General features: G+C 40.8%; 1 protein-coding gene across 1 annotated transcript in view; it reads right to left on the reverse strand.

Annotated features, from left to right (window-relative positions):
- Positions 1–14,988: 14,988 nt before the first annotated feature.
- LOC103271127 (probable global transcription activator SNF2L2) overlaps positions 14,989–16,759 on the reverse strand; it is a 12,231-nt gene continuing 10,460 nt past the window's right edge. Inside the window, exon 3 of the mRNA XM_021717847.1 lies at positions 14,989–15,320. Within this exon, the coding sequence (XP_021573522.1) occupies positions 14,989–15,320 (332 nt within the window). The remainder of the gene's footprint in view (positions 15,321–16,759) is intronic.

Consider the following 16,759-nt stretch of genomic DNA (forward strand, 5'->3'; position numbering starts at 1 on the left):
GATGTTGCATATTAACATGAAAAAGTAAAATCACTTGTGACTTAGATGCCATAAAATATCTTAATACTTCATATAGCTCAAATACCAAAAATGAGCAGTTTTTAAAAAAAAAATGTATTTGTTTTGTTCAGAAAGGAAATAAAATATCATTTTCAAAAATGTGAAAATGGTGGCAAGGAAAAGGATTCATTTTTCATTGACTTCATTAAAAATAATATTTATGACAGATTCCTATTTTGTTTGCTACATGTTATTGATTCTGATTTACTGAATGATTTATCACATAAAGTGTTAGTATTATCATTGCTATCATGCTGTCATTTTAACTCTGCATACCAATACAAACAATAGCACTCTTAAATGACTTAACCATTCAAGATACTAAAAATGTATTAGTTCTTTTTTTTTTTTTAATTGGAGTCTCACTCTGTCGCCAGATTGGAGTGCAGTGGCCGCTCCTGACCACTGCAGCCTCGACCCGCCAGGCTCTGGCGATCCTTCCACCTCAGCCTTCCAAGTAGCTGGAACTACAGGCACGCTCTACCACGCCCGGCTAATTTTTTGATTTATTATAGAGATGAGTGAGGTCTTGCCAAGTTACCCAGGCGGGTCTCAAACCCGCGGGCTCAGGCAATCCACTCACCTCAGCCTCCCAAAGCATGGGATTACAGGCTGAGCCACCGAGCCCGGCTGTATTAGTTCAAACAACTCATCATTTTACTCATTTGGTAAAATTTTTCAAACTCTCCCAGCTTTCTTCCACGTTTCTTTTACTAGTGATATTCATGAGAGTATTATTGTGGTTTTTAATTTTCACTATGCAAGGGGAGTCAAAAAAACTCAGAATTATTTTGGGGAGAGCAGATCCCTTGTAGTGCAGCCTTCCCCCTAGTTAAGTGTTCTCGAAATCCATCGGCATCAGTGTACCAGCTAGCATTGATGTGAGAGGCTGTGTTCAGCTTCAGTGAATTTTTTTGGAGTCTTTCAGCGTGTTTGCCAATTTCATGATGGGCGACTTACGAGAGCAACTGCCCATACTGTGCTGAGTGATCAGCATTTTTTGGCCAAAAGTGGCATGACCCCTGTGCCCCACCCTCCCTATTCACCCACTCTCAACCTGAGTGACTTTTTTGTGTGTGTTTCCCTGGGATGAAAAAAGTCCTCAAAGGGAATGTCTTGCCTACGTGGAAGAGGCGAAACAAAAATGGCCGAAGCCCTAACAGGCATCAAAATTGGCGCGTTCAAAAGCTGCTTTGAGCAGTGGAAAAACCATCTGAATAGGTGTATTGCATCAGACAGAGAGTACTTTGAAGGTAACTGAAGTTTAAGCATGTAAAAATAAATATACTTTTTAAAATAAATAAATTCCAGGCTTTTTGGGGTCCCCCTTGTCTGAAACAAACATCTACTTCATTTACCCAACTCATTTTCTTAAATGCCCACATAGTCCCAAATCTGCAGATACAGCAACAGATGATGCATCTTAACAAGTAGACTATTAAGGGAAAAATCCATTATAGATTTTGTCCAAATATATAATTTAAAAGAGAACAAAATAAAGCTGAAACAGCTTCTCTTTTACAGGATTAAGGCCTGGAAAAGAAATTAAATATTACATTGAGGTGATATTAGAGCCAATGACTTGGTCATTCTACTTGCTTGGTTCTAGATTCCTCGTAGACTTTTCTCATTTTAATATCGCAGAACTCAAAATACCCCTTGGTATTCTGGTTTACTCTCTTTGACAAAGTGGGTCATATGGTAAATTAGAGGAATAGCTGCTTAATCTTCTAAGGGACTATGGAACTGTGACTACATAAAGAATCATAGGATAGCCGGGTTCGGTGGCTCAGCCTGTCATCCCACGCCTTTGGGAGGCTGAGGTGAGTGGACTGCCTGAGGCCACGGGTTCGAGACTCGCCTGGGCAGTGAGACCTCATCTCTACAGTAAATAAAAAAAATCAGCCGGGCATGGTAGCACATGCCTGTAATTCCGGCTACTTGGAAGGCTGAGGCGGAAGGATCGCCGGAGCCCAGCAGGTCGAGGCTGTGGTGGCCGGGAGCGGTCACTGCACTCCAGTCGGGTGACTGAGTGAGACTCCAACTCAAAAAAAAAAAAGAAGAATTAGGACAACTGGCTGATGGTGTGGAGATTAAGTCACACTGAACTGGGAGGGTGGGAAGTAGGGGAGTGGAGGGAAGATGAGCAGGTGGGAGCAGGGACTTGGGGTGGATGGGGCATTGGGCGACTAGGGCACTGGAGCTGGTGGGATTCGGGGGGTGATCTTCCTGAAATCACTAGTTCTCCAAAGAGCCTAGTAATTTGTCAGTGAATCTGATTCCCCAGCACCAAAGAATTTTTCTTTTATGAAAAGGAAGCAAGAAGTACAAAGTTCAAACTCTCAGAGAAGAGGAAAGGTAGGTTCCATAGTAAAATTACATGCATTCGATTCAGCCCCCAGAGGGTGAACAGCAAAGTTACAGGAGGGGCTTCTTTAAGTAGAAAATTATATCTTTTTTGTCGCCATTGTCGTGGTCGTTGTTGTTAATAGAAATCCTCATTTTAAATAATGCTCCTCTCCAGACAATTTTGTCTCCCCAGCAATGGGATTCAGCAGGTAGTCCGATAAAGAGATTCAGGATTCTAAACTTCCCGAAACAACAAGAAGATGTAATACTGCATAACTACAGGAGACTCATTTAGTGTCCTCACGAAAACAGAAAATTGAAGCAGAATTAGGTCACTCGGGTTTTTCATACAGATTGAACAGGAAATCAAGAGGGATTACTGATCTGGCAAGAAAAAGTTCCATTAAAGGCAACAGATATTTGTTCGGGTTCAGAGGAGAAATTTATGATTCCTGTAGGAGAGTTATTTGAACAGAAAATGACACTGGTACATTTTGTTCCTTTGAGGAGCTGAGTGACACTTTAAAGAGAGAGGGAGAAAGTGTGTGGGACTTTTTGTAACTCTGCTGGTAAAGTGGCTATTGGTAATTTTTAGAAGGAATATTTAGGGCTGCTATGGAGACAAGGGCAGGACCAAAAGGAAAAAAATCACAGGTAAGAAGCCTAGGCTTGCTTCTTGAAACAAGGAGGCTGTATTACTGTTTCCACACTAAATTCTAACTTGATTCCCAGGAGGATTGATAGAATTCACACGCTCTTCCCAAATAAACCCCTTCAAGTATGCAATACATCTTCTATGCAAACATTGGTGAAACTAGTTTATGTGCCAATTTGACAATTCCTGAGGAACTTTTCACCAAACATCTAACTCTAAGTAGAAGAAACTAAAATTGGGCATAGTGAGAAGGCAAATAAAATGTGCCAAAAAGAACAACAACAAAAAACAGCACATGGAAATATGTCTCTGATATTTCCTACACAGAAAAGCAGTAAAGTTCCATTATAAGACAAAGATGGTCAAAAAGAAAGGATCTAATTTAAATAGGAAAAAACGTTTTGTTTTGTTTTGTTTTTTGAGTTGGAGTCTCACTCCATTGCCCAGGCTGGAGTGTAGTGGCACACTCACAGACCCCCCAGTGTCGGCCTGCTGGGCTCCAGTGATCCTTCCGCTTCAGCCTTCCAAGTAGCTGGAACTACAGGTGCGTGCTACCACACCTGGGTAAATGTTTGATTTATTGTAGAGAAGAGGTCTCACTAAGTTGTCCGAGCTGGTCTCAAACCCGCGGGCTAAGGCAATCCACTCGCCTTGGGCTCCCAAAGTGCTGGAATTACAGGCTTAACGACTGAGCCCACCTGGAAAAAAAATGTTTTAACTAGAGAGCTTGTACAAATCTGAGGCAAAACAGTCATGACTAACGCTACGACTGGATAAAGAAAGTCCATTTGTCAAAGTTCTGACTTACAATGCATGAGGAAAAGCAGCCAACTGACTTAAAAGTCAGAAAAAGTTTAAGACTCTGAAAATGTCCTGTCAATTACCATAGACCTGGTGAGTGGTGGTAATAAAACGGCCGGAGAAATTAGCATCTGTTAAAGGGTTTCTGACACATGATTTTTTCCCAAACGAAGTTTATCAAATTGTCAAAGAGCTCCGTGGGGTTTTTTTAAGACCTTGCTTAGATCTTCAGTCAGATGATAGAAACACGCTGGAATCTTCCAGTTATCATGCTAAGTTATTCTATTACGGAAGGTCAAAAGAAAAAAGTAGTTCCTTCCCAGTTTTTTACAAGTGCATACAAAACTTGATCTGAGCGTTTTAAGAGAGAAATTTAACAAATCTCTGCAGTTGGACAAATGATCTTCATATAGGCAGAAATCAGCTATTGCTCTAACAAAACATGCCCTACACTGCTGCCAGTACAAATCGATGCTTCTTCTCCAGGTGACTTTGTGAAAATTCAAATCAAAGAACCTACCAGCTTTTTAGACCCAAGTTTGTCCCAAACGATCATTTAAAAAGCCATACACCTTTACAAAGGAGTAGGTATTCATCAAGTAATAATATTACTTGATTATCATTTATCAATAATATGAAAATGGCCATTCCACCACATTCTATAATGCATATAATTAATACTTTAGAAGATACTGACAGAATATTTCTATTGATACAGAAGTGAAGGATGAAAACTTTTTACACGTTGAAATAGGCTCAGTGGTACTGCTTAATGCTGTACACTTTGGGAGACTATCCATTAAAATCACTTTCAAAATAGGTGTGAAGGTCAACTTATTACAAGAATAAGTTGTGCAATGAATATTCTGGCAAAAATGATAAAGAACACTTAAGAGTTGCCAAAATAAAAACACATATACATACACAAGCATCTTATGGGAGTAGCTCACACAGTTTAACAAAGATACCAGTAGCTTTGTATCATCAGGACAGGAAAAAAATATTAGCTCTTAGGAAGTCAGAATTTTAGAGTAACGACATGATATCCATTGCTCCATCCCATTATTGACTTTTTCTACTTTTAGCTTTTTAAAGTTCGATGGCAACATAAAGAATGCATTGTACATAAATACAGTTTTCTGACCAGGAGTAGGTGAGTATTTAACTTTGTAGCACATAGCAACAAAATCTGCCCATCAACACTGAAATATCAGTTGATGAGGAATATCTAGCTCTCTCGATATACGTGAAATACTGGAAAAGGCAATATCAAAGCCCTTAATGTATGATTAGTAACAGCAGTGAGAGTAAAGTTATTCTTTTCATCAAAAAAGCTATGCACAGCTAATGGCAAGTTACTCTGATTTCTTTCAGAGTACTTCTCAAGGCTGGCAACATGGTATTTTAGGCTGATAACAAACAGGTGATATGCTTTTCAATAAAGATAATGTTTTAAAAGGGAGCCCAAATATTGCTTACTAACATTCTCTATAATTTTTAAACCCTAATTTTCTTTTAAATTAAGTAGTATTGGGGAAATAATAATTGCTAATATTTACTGAATGAGTCAGTGTCATTTTATCTTCCCAATTATTTTAACATATGAGGAAACCGAGTCACAGAAAAGAGACATAACGTGACCACGACCATGGTAACACAGCTAGTAATGATACAACATGCTTTCTGGAAGACTCCAGAATCCATAATCTTAGCTTTGTTTTATCTTGACTCAATACTTACTAGACTCCCTTTTTGGTTGACAGTAACCATTTACATCAGAGGTCTGCTAACTACAGCCTGTGGGTCAAATCCTGTCAATAGTCTGTATTTGTATATAAAGTTTATTGGAACACAGCCATCCGATTATTGTCTATAGATTTCTCACACTACAAAGAGCTGAATTGTGACAAAGATGACATGGCCCACAAAGTCCTATAGGCAGATATTTACTATCTGGCCCTTTACAGAAAAGGCTTGCCAATCCCTGATTTTGATAAATGTGCCTAATCAGGTGAAAACTAAGTCTCTGGAGTAAGAGTTTTTTTTTTTTTTTTTTTGAGTCGGAGTCTCACTCGGTTGCCCAGACTGGAGGGCCGTGGCCACTCCCGGCCACCGCAGCCTCGACCTGGCTGGGCTCCAAGTAGCCGGAATTACAGGCATGCGCTACCATGCCCGGCTGATTTTTCTTTTTGATTTATTGGTAGAGATGAGGTCTCGCTGCCCAGGCGAGTCTCGAATCCACGGGCTCAGGCCATCCACTCACCTCAGCCTCCCAAAGGCGAGGGATGACAGGCTGAGCCCCCGAGGCCGGCTTTGGAGTAAGAGTTTTAAATAAGGACCCCATATGAAGGCACTTATGGAGGGTTTACCCATAGAGCTGAACCAAGCCATAGATCCCACAGGAACTGAAACAAAGAATAAACTATACCATGCTACCAACGTATTCTTTAGTATCTAGAGATATGCCATGAACCTGAAGGTCAGATCAGCACAACACACTCAACATTCGACCACCTCAGCCACCATTCTGGGACCCCAGCACAAACCAGGACAACGCACTGCTTAATCCAAGTGTGAGATGACCACTTTCTTGGGCCCCGGGCTGGCACCGGAGCTTCGAATCCCCGCTGCCCACCACAGCCCCTGGCATGCCACGCGGGTGGGTGCAAGTTTTCTGACTCAGCGAGACTCACAGACTGGCTAACCCGGCACCAAATTAGGCCTCTCCCCCGCTACGGATACGAACTCTTGTCTGCTATTCTGTTCTGAAATCATTCTCATAGCAAGAGCTTCTGCGTCTGCGGTTTCCTTCAGGCCCTTCTCTTGGCTCGTGACGGAATGACCACAGACCCGAGGGGGCAGCTCGTCCCCCAGGCTTGGTGGCACTTGCCAGAGCACAGGAGCGGGCGACCCGCTCCCTGGCGGGACGCCTTACCTGTACTCCGGCTCCTGCAGCATCTCCACGGGGTCCAGGCCTTGTGGTTTCTGGACGGGGCTGCTGCGGCTCTGCTTCTGCGGCCGCTTCGGTGGGGGGCTGGAGCCAAGCACACCCGGCCCCCGGCCTGCGAGACCAGAGCGACGTGGGCCGCTCTAGAGGGGCGACACCCCGCAGGCCACACCCGGCTGGCCCACAGCCCCCGGGACTCAGGGAGGCGGCCCACCAAAGGTCTTAAATACCTGAGGGCAGAGGAAAACGGCACAGCAGCAAGGAAGAGGAGGAGCGCAAAGGTGAGGGAGAAAAGGAAAAAGGAAGGAGACATCAAAGCAGAAAAAAGAATCCGGCATCCACCCCCTGAGGAACTGGCATTCACTGACCAACACTGGTGAAAACGGTCTCAAAGAGGGCTCTTAATTCAACTGATGATGGAGACGATGGCCAGCTTTTCATGGAGCTCTACAGCGATTTTTATTTTTTAACTCAGGTGCGTTCGGAGTTCAAAAGAATAAGGGGTTCATGAAACAGGCAGATGCAATTGGGGTGTGGTCCTAAAATCACATCTTGCAGATTGCACCGGAAAGTATTCTAGGGCAGACCTCTATACTGATCTGGAATAGCCCTGCTGCTTGAACCAATGCTTTACAAACAGGGAAAGGCGTTTGCCTTTCTTCTGAAGTGAACTGAAAGGTGCATAGTTTTCCTTAATGGTCTATAGAGTGTATTTCTAAAAACATTTAGTGTTAGCAAAAAGAAGGAAGGAAAGACACCTGCTCATTCCACCTAATACAAATGAGTAAATATTAAGATTCAAGAAAGTATTTTTCTCATGTTATCAGAATAAAATGATATTTAATCTTCAAGCTTATCAAAACGCACTTAATATGTTCATTTAAAACAGTTTTCCACAATTAAACTTCAGGAGTTTAAATTCATTACTTGGGTTCAGATCTAAGTTTTAAAAAAGTGTTCCATTTCTCCTCCTAGGTGAATTTTTAATTACTTTAAAATTATAAATAAGTGATGCTACCAGATGCGTTAGTAAATTTTTTTAAAAAAAGAATCTCAGTAAGTAGATGCTAAAATCTCTAGTAGGCATTCTTCCAAGTATTTTCTATGTCCTTTCTAAAGGAAAATAAAGTTATTAAGTGGTAACAAAAATAATAGCCTATATACTTCAGAGCAACTTAAAAATCAACCATACAACATACATTATGAAAAGTTGAACATATTTATTCAGTTTCCAACAAACACCAATTAGAAATGGGTTTAAATGACAATCAAAGAAAGCTATAAGCAAACATTTTGACAGGAGGAATGTGAAGAATTAGAACAAACTGCTTGGGAAACTACAATGTGTGTGTGTGTGTGTGTGTGTGTGTGTGTGTGTGTGTGTGTGTGGTGTTATTGTTATTCCTTTCCCCTCCTTCCGAAATTAGGTAAAATAGGAAACTACAATGTGTGTGTGTGTGTGTGTGTGTGTGTGTGTGTGTGTGTGTGGTGTTATTGTTATTCCTTTCCCCTCCTTCCGAAATTAGGTGAAATGTTTCCAAAAGATATAGAGCTAGGTAAGATTCCTCCTTGAGGTAATTGGTAGCCCTAGTTCTAGGGGTTGATGAAAAAATATCTTGGGGAAAACGCATTTCCTTTTATTTTTTATTTTAGGTATTATAGATGTACCATCATAATAAAGAGGTTCTTATCATCTAAAGCACTTTCTCATTTTTTTCTGAATGAAAGGTCTTTTACATAATGCATACTTTTCATAATATTTTATATTTAGAGTTCCTTTCATCCATATATAAGAAACCAACTTCTAAATATTAAATCTCGGGGTTGTTAAGTACTGGGATGGGTTATAAGGGGAAGTTTTAGAATATTTTTTTCCCTAGAGGTCTTTAAAACAGGGTACATTTTGCTTTTGGGATGCTTTAGGTGTCATCCAGTCAAATGAAAGGAGATACAGATTTCTAACATTTATTTTAATTCTCTGTGATACTATGGATCTCCTTAATAAGCTCAAGAAGCAGGTAGAATTAAATATATCTGAAGACTTGGTACAAGCATACTAAATAAGGAATTGAATATATTTAGGTCCTTTAAAAGCTACCACCTTTAGGTCTTAATGATAAGATAATATCTTAAGAACTACTTTAAATTCAACTCTCAAAGTGTTTTTCCTCCTTTGAAAGTTCAAATAATTCATCGACAGAAGCCACAACACTGCAATAGTGTTATACACTTCACTTATTCTGGTTCTCGCCTCCTTAGCATCAGTGCCAATAATACCAGTCAATGTGGAAACCTGTGACCGCTCCTTGAGTTATATCCAAGACTGTTTTGTTTTTGTTTCTGTTTTTGTTTTTTGAGTTGGAGTCTCACTCTGTTGCCCAGACTGGAGTGTAGTGGCTGCTTCTGGTCACTGCAGCCTCGACCTGCTGGGCTCCGGCGATCCTTCCGCCTCAGTCTTCCAAGTAGCCGGAATTACAGGCATGCGCTACCATGCCCGGCTGATTATTTGATTTATTGTAGAGATGAGGTCTCGCTGCCCAGGTGGGTCTCGAACCCGCGGGCTCAGGCAATCCACTCACCTCAGCCTCCCAAAGGCACGGGATTACAGGCTGAGCCACTGAGCCCCGCTGACACTGTTTTAAAAACTGTATTTAATCAAAGAAAGGTATCCAGAGCATGTCTGTCATCCCTTGTCCAAAATCTAAACACTTTTAGTCTATGACTCCAAACTAGATCAGATATATATACATAGATCATCTTCTTCAGTTACGAAATATAAAGACATTCTAAACTTTTTGATTCACCCTTAACACTGAGAGACAGAGGGACATCCAAAAATGGACTTATTAGACATTCGAATTGCCAACTTTTATGTTGCACTAAACAGATATATTTGAAATACGCTGTATCTTTCCAGGAAAAAAAAAATGTTTCATCTCAGCTCTACCATCTATTGGTTGTGTGAGCCTAAGCAAGTTACTTAACCAATCTGTGCTTCAGTTTCCTTATCTATAGGATGATGATAAAAAAAACAACAGCCACCTCATAGGCTGGGTGTGAGGAGTCAATGAAATAATATGTATGTATATATGCTCAACCCTCTCAGCTCTTGTCGTTTTTATTGCCACTAAGGACAGTGAGGTAAGGAAGCCTAATTTAATTACTCAGCTTTACAATCAGCTTTACAAAAAAAACCCATGGTAAAAGAAAGACCTTTTAGGAAATTCAGTACCATATTACCTAGCAACTTTGGGAGCAAATATCAAAGTGTTGCAACAGTTCAATACAACGTCTCTGAACAAATATTCAGATAAATTCGGTTTGCCATGTGCTTCCTGCTGGTCTGCTAACAGAGCCACTTAAAAGCAGACTCCTCTTCCCAACTAAACACCACAAGTTCGTCTACTGTGTGGGTCCCTCCCTTTAACAGACTGTATAAAAACTTCTACTGACAGAAGCTAAGAACTGAAGGCAGCCTGCTGCAATTAGCCATGCCAAGAATGTAACTACCTATTCATTGGGTTTTATGTCTGCCTGTCCCTCAGGTGGCTTACAGGGCTCATTTGCTTGACTGACTGGGTCTGCTCTGAAATCATCTCCTCTATACCAGACATCCGTAGTCTGCTGCCTGATAAGATTTTTCCCTGATATCTTCAAAAGGAAGACAAATCACATTCTTTAGCTTATCTTACCTCTTCTCCAACATAAACAATTTAGGCTTAATCACCAAAGGTACAAAATGCTATCTGCTTTTCCTTTAGTCTTCACCTTAGGAGTCAAAGTGAATACATGCCCTGGCCCTTCCAGAAGGAATCACAGTGCAGCTAAGGGGCGGAGGGAGTATTACTGTATGCATCCCTATACCTGACCTATTTGAAGAAACAGGGCAATAAACTTATTAAAATACCTGTCTCACATGCATAAAATTTCTGTGCATTCAGAGCTCCCATTTGGTCTTCTGGCATACAGGACATTTATGCAAATAAAAGTTAAATAAACATACTTTGAAGATATAATTCACCAAAAGTGACATCATCCTGGCCACCAACAGAGAATTATGATTTGACACAAGGTACTACACATCGAACACGTAACTCTGCAGTGGTTCCCTTGCAAAGTGTCAGCCACTCTTCTAATAAAATGTGCCTTTGCCTGCTGTGGGCATCATTCGAGTCTAACCCTCATTTTTCTTTTCATTCTCATTCATGTTTCCTTTTAGAGAGTCAGGTAAAATACAAATGGGAACTTTAGGAATTTAAGTGCTTTCCACAGGTTGGAAATAAAACAAGTGTAACGAAGTGTATTTATTTAAAATGAGCATACCAAATATCAGATATCAAAAAAAAAAAGGTAGGAGGGACAAGTACTGGAAAAAAACAGGAAAAAGAAACTTTTATTTTCTACCTTAAGGTTCCTCCCTCACCCCTCAAAAAAACCAAAACTTTTTCAATTCCCCTTTTGTATTTTGTTTGACTCTCTAAAAGGAAACGTGAATCAGAATGAAAAGAAAAATGATGGTTAGACTCAAATGATGCCCACAGCGGGCAAAGGCACATTCTATTAGAAGAATGGCTGACACTTTGCAAGGGAACCACTGCAGGTGTGTGTTCAGTGTGCAGTGCCTCGGGTCAAATCATAATTTTCTGGTGGTGGCCAGGATGATGTCACTTTTGGTGAATTACAACTTGGGAGTAGGTTTGAGAAAGAACCACCCCAGCCAAAAAGACTGTCCTCACACATGAATAACAACAGGAAATGGGACAAAAGGAAAACTGGAACACAAGAACCTCCAGATGAATGGCTAATATCCTGAAATATTATTAATAGCAGAATATTTATAAGCAGTTATACCTTTTTTAAAAAATGGAGATAAAAAATTAATACGTAAAGTCTAATATTAAATTTAAAGGAAAAAATCTTGCCTTAATTTGACTTGTCCTAAAAGCCAATCTTAAAAAAATGTCTTTGGCAAGTGAGATTATCTGTCTCCCTGATGAAATGTGAGATTTGGGGACAGGTTCAACAATGCTGTCAGATGGAAGCAGCTTCTCAGTGACAGAAATGGGCTCATTCTGTTAGAAGACAGGTATCTTCTTTCTTCCATCCACAGCCTCCTTGCCCACTTTAGCATAAAACCCTATCTGCCCAAATATCTTCACTTTTAATGAAGCCCCAACTGTTGCAAATAGAAAAGACATGAACAGTGAATAATATGACAAACTCCCTTTAATGCCAGGGATCAGATGAGGGAAGATGTTGGAGACAGGTTCAAAAAGAAACAGAGTCCCCTCCTCTGAAAACAATCCAGAAAGTGCTCTCGGGATTGGGTTTATTAGGAGATGAGGCATTTACTACATACAAGCGTCCAGATATCTGAAACTTTATCCTATGAATGTTACTGTTTTGTTCAGTCTCATGATTTTAACTTTGGATAAAAAGGTTTCTCAAACCATTACTCAGCTACCTACCTTCTTAAATGATACCTTGGAATCTTTTACTATGGAGTCTATCATGTTTTAAAAATACAAGTGTTGGTTGGGGTCTGCAACAAGGTGATTTCCCAGGACAAACTGTGATGCATAGTGGATTATGTCCAGATGACCAGGTCCCAAACCACCTCTTGGAAGATCTAGGTTCTCTTCCCACCTCTCCATCAAGCTTTCAACTATATGGTTGCTACTAGCTGGCCTCTACTCAAAACCCTGTTAGTTAATACTCCTCATTTACTGAGATATGGGACACAAAGATTACTGATTTTGTTGACATTGTGTCTAGAGTGAAAGGAAAAAGGCTCTAAGTAAGGAGCGCAGATACTCTGCTCCTTTCCACACAGGAGCAAATTGCATTTTGGTACACCGACTTTGTGTCATAAGCCTTTTTTTTTTTTTTTTTTTTTTTGGCCACAGACGAGCCAGTATGAAAGTGGCTAAGAACATGAGTTCTCTCAAGTCAGAATGCTGGGGTCTGAACCCTGACTCTCCAGCATTAGTTGTGTGACAGGTGCAGAGTACTCATCGCTGAGAATGGCGCTTTCGCTAGCAGAGACCTGAGGATAAGCCACACACACACACATACATATACATACACTCGTTTTTCTTCTATCTGGCTACATTCTCAACAACTATAGTTTTGCAGTTTTAAAATCTCTAAATACGTGGATGGTTAAATTGCTGTATTCTGCAAAGTTTTCTTACATAACCTTACTAGTCTCCACTGCTCTCAGTCCCCCGTGATCCTCTCCACATACCAAAAGGCTTCCATGGTAGCCGCATAGAAATGTGGAAATGAAATGATACATTCTTGCTCTTTTTAAAAAAACTCATTGCTGTGGTCTAAATGTTTGTGTCCCCTCAAAATCCATACGTTAAAATGCTAACCCCAGGGAGATGTTACTAGGAGGTGGAACCCTTGGAGACTGATTACATCACAAGGGTGAAAGCCCTCATTATTGGGATTAATGCCCTTACAAAAGAGGCCCCAGAGAGCCGCCTTGCCCCTAGCACCATGCAAAGATACAGTGAGAAGGCGCTATCTATGAACCAGGAAGTGTACCCTCAGATTGACACATTAAATCTGCAAGTGCCTTGATTTTGGATTTCCCAGCTTCCAAAATGCGAGAATTATTTGTGTTGTGTGCCTGTGTTGTTTATAAGCCACCCGGTCTATGGTATTTTGTTACAGCAGCTCAAACTAAGGCACCCATTCTTAAGATTATACCTACAATAAACAAGATGAGTATATCTTTCAGGGAGGCCAACTCTTGGAGCTGCCTCTCCCTGCAAAGAAACATTTACAAACCCAACAAGTGGTCAATTAAAAAGATACAGTAATTTGAACCCTTTCCTACTGTACAATTCCCCAAACCTAGGAAGAATACCAATATACCAAACTAATTGTTTGCAATAAGTCATGCCTAGCATGTCAGGGATGACCCAGATGAATGGAAACCACTCACAGAAAACGGTTATCAATGTCAAGGCACACTCCATTCCCTAGAATCCATAGCTCTCACTAGGGCACAACCAAAAACTCTCCTCTGGTTTTCCAGTTCTTAAGAAATATCTTCCTAGAGAAAACAACCTTCATGCAAGATTATCCTACGATCCCTTGTACCTCTGAATTTAATTTGTGGGATCAAACCAGATCACCAGGTGGCCAGGCAAAAGGATTATATCATTTCTACCTATTGCATACTGTCAATGTCACAGCTTCAGGCTTTATCCCAGAGTGTATAAGAAATAGACCAAATGGAATCGATTACTCTATTGTGAATAAATGTCACTGATGTTTCTATCATGCAGTGCCTCTTACAGCAATAATGATCGTGATGATGATGATAATAATTTAAAGAATAATCCCCCTTGGGAAATCAACTTTATACTCTTATGCTAGAAATGGCTTTGTGTGCTCTGAGAAACTGGCAAGAAACTTCCTTCCAACTGGTGAGCGTTGGGTATATGATCATGTCTCCTTTTGGCTCTGACTGTCAAGAAATTCAAGTCATCTTTGAAGCTCAGCTACAGCAACTTGAGAGCCCTTGCAGTCCCCACACTGCTGACCTCAGTTGCTTATTTATATTTTTCCCTGTTTCTGACTTTCTACTTGACAATTACCTTACTACAGATATGCTTCTTGTAAGCCTCCCCAGATGCTTTTCACAACAAAAAGGGGTAGAAACAAATAAATAACCAAATATAAAAATGGCTCTAGTGGGGCTGATTTGAAGAGTGAGTTTTGTGGATAGACTACACTGGCTGCAGGGGTCCTTAACCTGGGGTTTCCGGATGGGCTTCCAAGAAACCTTGAACCTCTTGAAAGAGAATGCAAAATCATGAGTGATAGTGCTTTTTCCCTGGGTCCACAGCTTGCACAAGGGTCTGTAAAGGTTAAGAAACACTGCTCTAGGACTCCACAGCAGGAGGAGACCAAGAATCTTGGCCATCTAAGTGGAGCAAGAAAAGAGAGCCAGAGATGTACGTCAAGAGACAGAGTCAGTCCTGGGCTCACACCAACCCAGCACTTCTGTGTGTGTGCAGCCTTTCTTATCTGAATTGCACCATGGTGTTATTCATTTGGTTGCATATTAACCTACCAGATGGCCTGCTGTGTTAACAAGGGCTGGCTGCTGCTGTTGTGGCTGTGACTGTGGCGGCGGCGGCTGCTGCTGCTGCTGTTGCTATTGCTGCTGTTGCTGCTGTTGCTGCTGCTGCTGCTGCTGCATACCTGGCAACATCCTTTTCCCCTGGACTGCAAGCTGCAGTGTTTCTGGAAGGGGCTGGCCCCGGGCCAGCATTTTGTAAGCTAAAATCTGAGCTCGAAGCTGATGCAGCCGGACGGGACTGAAAGGCGAAGGACCTCTGTTGGGCTGGCTCATCACCTGTGGATCACCCGGGATGAGGGGCCCTGGCTGGCTGGGTGGCATCTGGGGTGGAGTTGGGCCTCCTCCAGACATAGGGCTGGAGACGTGCTCTGGGGTTCCCAGTGAGGATGGGTGCGGTGACATATAACCTAAAATAAAACACACAAGGAGATCACGGGCCGCCCCTGACAAGCTTGACAGAGAGGGATTTCCAAATAATCTGATAATTTTCTAGAATACTGTTTGATAGAAATGTAAATTGTATTTAATAATTACATGTAGTTTAAAAGTTTAATATAGAAAATGTGCTATACATATAACTTAAAATTTTCTGGTAGCCGCATTTAAAAAGCAAAAGCAACAGGTAAGGTTAATTTGAATAATACATCATATTTAAACCAGCATATCCAAAGCAATGTCATTTTAAAATGTAAAAAGTATTGATGAGATCTTCCACACTCTTCTTTTTTCATACTAAGTCCACTAAGTATTTTATACTTTAACCACATCTTGATTCAGACTAGCCACATGTGTCCTAGAAGCAAGCTGTTAGGTTGTTGTATGCCTCAAGGAAAGTCACCAGGGGATAATACTGTATCTTTAAAAGTAGCTCCAACTGAGAGTACAAAACCTGAAGGTATCTAGTATATTTCAGTGAAGAATGAAGAATATCTTATGAGAAGAGCAAATATTTCATTATGAATAATTTGCAATTACCGAGGGCCTACATGTTGTAGGCAGTGTGCAAAAAGTTGAGTTGTACTCAGCTATCTCAGTTGAGTTTTCCTTGGGAGCAGAGTCTGACCCAAGAACTGAGTACAGATTATTTATTGAAGAAGTATAGACACCCTGTTAGGAAGGAAGGGAAAGCAGCCAATAAGAGGTATACTATCAAATCAGCTGCTGCATGGATACCTGAAGATTAACCAATGCAGAAGCTCTAGGGGCTTCCAAATTATCCCAGGAAAGGGTAAAGAAGCTAGGGGACCTTATAACCTTATAATCAGCAGTCACTAGTTATGTCACTGGTTATGATTAAGACTCTGGGGATCATTTATTTCCAAGGACTTCTCCACGTAGGAGAAGTAGGGCAGGTGTCAGTAGATGAACATAATCCAAGACAGTGGTTCCAACCAATGGAAATCAGACTGGTGGGGGTCCAGAAATGGTAAGGGGAATCAGAGGATGTGGGTAAAGCATACATTATTTCTTCAATCTTCACAACAACCCTAGAAGATAAGTTCTGTTACCTCAATTTTTTTTAAGTGAGTTTAAGGAAACTTAAAGTTAAGTTACCCAAAGTCACACGATTAACCCTTAGCAGCTCCAAGATTTAAACCAAGGTCTATTTGATTCCAGTGTGTACACCCTTTCCATGACCTAATATAAATTTGGTTATACAAAGGTAAGTTAGGGACTTGAAAGTTTCAAAAGTCTTCTAGAACCACTTATGAGATATAACATAAAAATGAGATCTAAATGGGAAATTTGAAAACACAAGGTGGGAGTGCAAACTAGTGCAACCTCTTTGGCAATTTCTGAAAGAACTAGGAATTGACCTTTCATATGACCCAGCAATCTCCCTATT

The sequence above is a fragment of the Carlito syrichta genome, unplaced genomic scaffold, assembly GCF_000164805.1.
Source record: "Carlito syrichta isolate Samal-C Ts95f unplaced genomic scaffold, Tarsius_syrichta-2.0.1 Scaffold311249, whole genome shotgun sequence".
In the NCBI taxonomy this organism is placed as follows: Eukaryota; Metazoa; Chordata; class Mammalia; order Primates; family Tarsiidae; genus Carlito; species Carlito syrichta.